The sequence below is a fragment of the Dipodomys ordii genome, unplaced genomic scaffold (assembly GCF_000151885.1).
Source record: "Dipodomys ordii isolate 6190 unplaced genomic scaffold, Dord_2.0 Scaffold67, whole genome shotgun sequence".
Taxonomy (NCBI): Eukaryota; Metazoa; Chordata; class Mammalia; order Rodentia; family Heteromyidae; genus Dipodomys; species Dipodomys ordii.
Genome location: NW_012267283.1, coordinates 11,100,302 through 11,107,719, shown reverse-complemented (window position 1 = coordinate 11,107,719; position 7,418 = coordinate 11,100,302). Strand labels below are relative to the sequence as shown.

General features: G+C 42.6%; 1 protein-coding gene across 2 annotated transcripts in view; it reads right to left on the bottom strand.

The window, feature by feature from the left end:
• Positions 1-2,769: 2,769 nt before the first annotated feature.
• Hemgn (hemogen) overlaps positions 2,770-7,418 on the bottom strand; it is a 15,300-nt gene continuing 10,651 nt past the window's right edge. The window contains exons 1-2 of one of the 2 annotated variants that reach the window (XR_001175335.1): positions 3,941-4,344; positions 2,770-3,057 (exon numbers count right to left, since the gene is read on the bottom strand). Coding sequence is in view for 1 of the 2 variants with exons in the window: in XM_013023341.1 (XP_012878795.1) it covers positions 3,052-3,057; positions 4,788-4,917 (136 nt within the window). In the remaining variant the exon portion in view is untranslated. Of the gene's footprint in view, positions 3,058-3,940; positions 4,345-4,787; positions 4,918-7,418 lie in introns of those variants that run through there. The other variant, XM_013023341.1, reaches the window with a different exon arrangement.

Genomic DNA, 7,418 nt, shown 5'->3' with positions numbered 1-7,418 from the left:
GTAAACAAAGGAGGAGGCTGCAATGCTTGGTAAGAAATGTACGCATTATCCTGCCCATGCAATTGTAACCCCTCTGTATAGTATTTTCACAAATAAAATTAAAAAAAAACACAAAATAAACTCCAAGAAATGGAAAAAAAAAAAAAGATTTTGAGGCTCTGTCTCACCAAAGTTAAATATGTGCTAATACAATGCCATATCCTATATCTTGAAGCAAGGTTGGAACATTAGTAGAAAAATTGGTGAAGTAATCTAAAGTAAACTGGTGAAGTTAATAGGAATGTAATTATCTTCTTAGTTTTGACAAATGGACTACAGTTATGTAAGATGGAACATTAAATTGGTTGAAAGATACACAGAAACTTCTGTACTATCTTTACAACTTTTCTATACTTCAACAATTAATTTCCTAGAGATACTATTTAAAGCAATTAAAGGTGAATATAGCTTTGCTTAGATGCCCCACAACTAAGATGGGGAAATCAGAATCTCCAGAGGTTGAACCTGGGCACTTGTATATTTGAAGTCTTCCTTGGTGATTCTCATGTACCTGTACCACAGGGCTGAGAAAACCACTGCTCTCTTCCTTGAGTACCAGGGGATCTAGGATCCTGATTTGTTCTTTGATATACTCTAAGCTCCTAATACATAGTCTATATGGAGCTTGTGTGTTGTGGCCTTGTTCAATGAACCTTTGTTTGAAAGAAAATCTATTTTGTATAGTCTTTTGAAACAACAACCAAAGAAAGAACAGCAGCCACACAAAACACCTAGGAAGATGGATTTTCAGACATTTTCTGACCCAGCTAGAATAGCTTCAATTCTGACCCTAGTCTTTTGTCATTTTCAGTTCAACTTTGACCCTTTATCATCAGATGAATATTTCTAAAGTATAAAAACTGCTACCCCATTGTTCAAAAGTCTCATCTACTTTCCAGATTCCGAATGAGTAATATACTTCTTAGGTCAGCAAAATTGTCTATACTACAATAACAGATTCACTGACTAATGAAAGTTTTTTTTAGCATGCAGACCAACTATTATCATCTGGACTCTATTATAATCTTATGTAGTTATCTTTTTTTTTTTGTCGGTCGTGGGGTCGTGGGGCTTGAACTCTGGGCCTGGGCGCTGTCCCTCAGCTCTTCAGCTCAAGGCGAGTGCTCTACCACTTGAGCTACAGCGCCACTTCCGGTTTTCTGGTGGTTTATTGGAGATAGGAGTCTCATGGTCTCTCCTGCCCGGGCTGGCTTTGAACCGCGATCCTCAGATCTCAGCCTCCTGAGTAGCTAGGATTACAAGCGTGAGCCACCAGCTCCCAGCTTATGTAGTTATCTTAAACTCACACTTCTCTGGATCACCTGCAATGCTGCTGCTTACCTATGCAAATCCTTTCCATCTTTCCAGCAACAGGTGAGCACTTCCTGTTCAAATGGCTTCAGCCTTACTGTTTCCTTTGGGAATTAAAAATTTTTTTTTGATTGCTGGGCGCTGGTGGCTCACGCCTGTAATCCTAGCTACTCAGGAGGCAGAGATCTGAGGATCGAGGTTCAAAGCCAGCCCGGGCAGGAGAGACTGTGAGACTCCTATCTCCAATAAACCACCAGAAAACCAGAAGTGGCGCTGTAGCTCAAGGGGTAGAGTGCTTGCCTTGAGCTGATAGAGCTAAGGGACAACGCCCAGAGTTCAAGCCCCACGACCGACAAAAAAAAAAAAAAAATTTTTTTTTGGTTGTTATTATAAAGGTGACTGTTGTATTGCCTTGGTGAGACTGGATGAAGCCCAGGCCTGTGTGCACAGAGGTATCCTAATTACTCAGCACTTACCATGACGCTGTCACACAGTTAAGCAGGTATAATTATTTAATGTATATTTTGCACAAGTACAATATTTAAAAAATAAAAATAGAAAATAAAAAAGTCAATGACCAAAAAATGGTAAACAGCATTCATTATTCTAAAGAGTCCAAACTAAGTTTCATTCAAGTTATAAGGGGGGGGCAAATATGTTTAAATTATATAGTACACATGTATGGAAATATCACAATGAAACAATTACTTTGTACAATTAATATATTCTAGTACAAATAATTTGTTATAAAAAGAATTGTCCAAATTAAGAGGCACCTAAAGTCCCACTAAAGTTTTTATGCTATTATTATAGCAATAACTGAACCAAGTTTATAAGAAAACTGTATACTTCCAAAATTTTAAGTGTCTACCATCACTTTATCTGCTCTTAAGAATTAATCAATTAGGGCTGGGAAGGTGGCTCAGTGGTAGAGTGCTTGCCTTGCATGCCTGAGGCCCTGGGTTCGATTCCTCAGCACCACATAAGCAAAAAGAAAAAAGCCTGAAGTGGCTCTGTGGCTCAAGTGGTAGAGCGCTAGCCTTGAGCTGAAGAGCTGAGGGACAGTGCCCAGGCCCAGAGTTCAAGCCCCACTACCAGACCCCCCCCCAAAAAAAAAGAATTAATTAAGCCAGATATGATGGCTGAAATCTGTAATTCCAATCACCCAGGAATCAAAGATTTGGAGAATCCATATTGGAACCCTGTCCAGGCCAAAAAAAAAAAAGAGAATTAATATCAATAAGTAAGCCAAGTATGGTGGCACATGCCTATAATCCCAACTAGTCTGGAGGCCATAGGTAGGGAAATCCGGGTCTGAGAATGGCCCCAAGCAAAACATGAGGCCCTCCATGAACAAATAACTAAATCATAAAAGAGCAGAGGCATGGCTTAAGTGGTAGATTACTTGCCTAGCACACACACACACACACACACATTCTAGTGGAATATTATCTAAAAAATGTTAGTTCTCTCAGAGGTATGGTTTATAAATGGGAAATAACATGAATAAAAATTGTCAAAGTCTATATGTTTTAAAACATCACACATAAAATATCAAGATACATATTTTGTTGGTCTACAACTTTATGATTGAGCATTGCTAAAACAAAACATAACTGTAGACGTCATTTTCTTGTCGAATCTCTTGAGGGGAATGTGGAATTGCTGATATTTCTGGTTCTTCCACTTTGGCTTTTTCCTTCACTTCTGGAAAATAAAATGAAATACAAGAATGGATTCAGTAAACTTTGGGACCATTTATTATCCACTTTGAGGGGAAAAAACCTACCTCATACATGCACAAAAACTAATTTCAAATGGAGCAATTTTTTTTGTCAGTCATGGGGCTTGAACTCTGGGCCTGGGCACTGTCCCGCAGCTCTTCAGCTCAAGGCTAGTGCTCTACCACTTGAGCCACAGTGCCACTTCTGGCTTTTTCTATTTATGTGGTGCTGAGGAATCGAACCCAGGGCCTCATGTATGCAAGGCAAACACACTACCACTGAGCCACCTTCCCAACCCTGGAGTAATTTTTTTTAATCTGTCATCATGGGGCTTGAACTCAGGACCTAGGCACTGCCCCTGAGCTTTTTTGCTCAAGGTTAGCACTTTACCACTTGAGCTGTACAGCATCACTTCCAGTTTTCTGGTGGCTAATGGGGATAAGAGTCTCACGGACTTTCCTGCCCACACTGGCTTTGAACTACAATCCTCAGATCTCAGCTTCCTAAGCAGCTAGGATTACAGGCATAAGCCACCAGTGCCCAGTCTCAAATGGAGTAAATATTAAAATATCATGATAATTTTAATTGCATACTATAGAAGTAATAGTGTTTGCTGGGTGCTAATGGCTCATGCTGTAATCCTAGCTACTCAGGAGGCTAAGATCTGAGGATTGTGGTTCAAAGCCAGCCTGGGCAGGAAAGTCAATGAGACTCTTATTGCTGACTAGCGACCAGAAAACCAGGAGTGATGTTGTGGCTCAAGTGGTAGAGCACTAGCCTTGAGCTGAAGAGCTGAGGGACAGCACCCAGGCCCAGAGTTCAGGCCCCATGACCAACAAAAACAAAAACAAAAAAACAGTCTCTACCTGGAGGAAAAGTGTAAACTTTCTTAGCATCTTCCTCTTGTGCTGTAGGTTCCTGGCTTTGGGACCCACCCTCTTCTTGGTATGGTTCTAGAAGGCATTCTTTAGGCACATCTCTCTTCTTAGTAGAGAGATCTTCAGGCCCTTGGTATATTTCAGGCGAATAGTCTTCATGCTCAGGTGTTTCTTCATATGTCTCATGAGAAAAGTATTCTGGTTCAACTATTTCTTGGTATGTTTTCATAGAATGGTTTTTAGGCACAGCTACTAATTTGGTCTCAGTTATTCCTTGATCTGGTTCAGAAATGAGTTCCTCTGGTCCAGCTGTTGGTTGAGTTGTGTCAATAGCATAGCCCTTAGGCTCCTCCAGTTTGGGAGGTGCTTTGGGAGGACATCCTGCTAGGTCAGCTTTGGGAACAGCCACTTGTTGGCACACTTTAGTTGAGGAGACTTCCGATTCAACCATATCTTGGCACATTTTCAAAGGATGAACTTGAAGTACAGCCATTTCCTGGCTTATTTTAGGAGAGAGAACTTCAGGTTGAGCTATATCTTGGCATACTTTGGAAGAATGGTCTTGAGCTTCAGATGCATCTTGGCACATTTCAGAAGGATCATCTTGGTGTACAGCTACTTCTAGGCATATTTTAGGAGAAGGATCTTCCGGTTCAGCCAGATGTTGGCATGTTTCAGAGTAAGGGCTTTCAACCACTATTTCTTGGTACTCGGAAGAATTTTTCTGATGGGAAACACTTTCTTGGTGTATGTCAGAAGAATGTTGGGGGAAGGCTATGGAAGGAAGGGCTTCAGTTACATCCCTAAGTGGCTCCATTTCTTTTCCCGTGGGTACCAGTTCTTTCTCCATCACTCGCTTTGCTGTTTGTGACCGAGGCTTCACCTTCGGTTCTGCATTTCCTTCTTTCTTTTGGCCTCTTTGATTTCCTTTTCCTGTTTTCTGCCTTTTGCGTTTTTTCTCTTCTCTGCAGAAAGATTAGAATTAGTGTAAGCCGAACAGCTATAGAATTCAAATAAAAAATATAAAGATTCTAGAGTTCTCATTGCCTTCTTCACAATCTTGAACAAGACATTTAATCTCTCTGGACTTCAGTCTCTGTTTGTAAAATGAACTGTGCTAGATACTCTCAATTGTGAGATTTCCAAAGTGTGTGTGCATGTGTATGTGCACACGTGTGTGTGTGTGTGTGTGTGTGTGTGTGTGTAAGGTTACCTAGGTGACTGGCAGACCTGGAAGAAGTCACCTTCCCCTCCCGCTAGGTCACATCCTGGACCATCTCTGATCTCATGCCTCCCATCTGACCTTAGGAGGGTCCCAGACCTTGAATCACATTCAGATCCAGTGTGGCCACACCTTTTCCCCACCTGGCCACACCTCTTCCTGTCCCTGGCTTAGATAAGTCCTGGCCCAGAGGTGGATTTTCCCCCCTCTCTCCCCCCCTGTTCCCCCCCCTGTTTCTCCCCCCCCTTTTTCCTTTTCAGCCATGCTTCTCTACCATACATGGTGGGGGGCAGCAGTTTGGTAAGTAAACTTCTTCTCCTGCCTGAAAAGCACGTGGTGTTCTCTTCATCAGCTACCTAATGAAACCTATTTAATATACCTTACTCTGTGTGTGTGTGTGTGTGTGTGTGTGTGTGTGTGTGTGTGTGTGTACCTCACAGGCATGCATGTGTGTATTAGGGGAGAGTATTGACATTCTAGTTTATACAGTCATGTCTTTGGGTTTGGTAACTGAGTTTCTAGACCTACAATGCAGCAGGGATCCTCACCCTGCAGGCTCAGGTGGGTGGAGTATTTGTTTGTCTGATAGTGTTTTCTGAATAGGTTACTGAGTAGCTAAGGTATATGAGAAGTGGTCAAAGCTGAAAAACAAATTTTTGAGGTTAGCTAGTATAGTAGCAAGGCACAAGTGGCCGTCTTAGACTTAATGAAGAGAGTCATGCTCTAGAAGATGAAAGGATATGCATGGAAACAGCAGCAGTGACAAATTGTTAGGGACTGCCAAATACAGATGGCTAATTTAGGTGGACTGGGAGGTAGGGAAAGCACCTCCATCATTCCTCCAAACTTGTTGAAATTTTGAATCTTTTAGGAAAGTTTCCCCAGTTACTACTTACTACATGATTTGTTATATAGATCTCCTTCTGAGGAGATCTCAGTAATATAGTAACCACATCCTTCTTGAAAAAAAAAAATGTGCTGGGAAGGTGGCTCAGTGGTAGAGCGCTTGCCTTGCAAACATGAGGCCCTGGGTTCGATTACTCAGTACCTCATAAGCAAAAAAAAAAAAAAAAAGCCTGAAGTGGTGCTATGGCTCAAGTGGTAGAGTGCTCGCCTTGAGCTGAAGAGCTGAGGGACAGCGCCCAGGCCCAGAGTTCAGGCCCCACGACCAGACCCAAAAAAAAAATCTGCCCAGCCTAAACTTCAATCTGTATTCCCATGATCGTTGGCAAGTTGCCCACCTCTCCCAGCTTTGGCTTCCTTACAGGTAAAATGAGGTAAATAATGGCAGCCTAACTTCACGTGCTGGATTTACATAGAAACCTCCACGGAGGAGTCATTCAAGTACTGTATAAATTGGTACTCCCATATTAGTATTGGGAACAATAGTCCTTTTCCCACGTGTTGGAAGTAATTGTTATCTCATAGAATCTACAAGTCAGCCCCGAGGTGGATACAGTTATCTTCCCTGATAAAACTGAGGCACTGAGGAGTGGAGTAACTTGCTCAAGGTCAGTGGCTAGGAAGAGTCAGGCTTCAGATCTAGTCAGTCTAGCCTGTCAGCCAGGCTCTGAACCATTTGCTACTTGCTGCTGACACCTCTAAGGTTTCACTAAGGCCATGTATTGTGAGAGAAGAGAGGAATGGCCCCCCCTAACAAATAGATGTGTCCCCAGAGCAAGTCTCCAGGTCTGTAAGCTACACAATCTAATCAGCACAATGACAACACTAGCTGTGTATTTCAAGGGGCAGAGCATCTTGTTCAACTGGGGTGGGGTGGGGAGGAAGGGAAGGAAAAGGTAGGGAAAAGGAGAGGGGGAGAAACCGGTAGTTAACAGAGAGAAATATAAAGTGACAGCCGGGAACTGTTGGCTCACACCTGTAATCCTAGCTACTCAGGAGCCTGAGATCTGAGGATATGGTTCAAAGCCAGCCTGGGCAGGAAAGTCTGTGAAACTCTTATCTCCAATAAAAACCACCAGAAAACCAGAAGTGGCCCTGTAGCTCAAGTGGTAGAGTGCTCGCCCAGAGCTGAAGAGCTGAGGGACAGCACTCAGGCTCAGCGTTCAAGCCCCATGGCCAACCGAAAAAAAGAAAAAGAAAAAAGAAAGAAATATAAAGCGACAGGCAGAGAATGCAAGAGAAACAAATGTGGGCTGGGAAGGTGGCTCAGTGGTAGAGCGCTTGCCTTGCATGCATGAGGCCCTGGGTTCAATTCCTCAGCACCACATAAGCAGAAAAAAA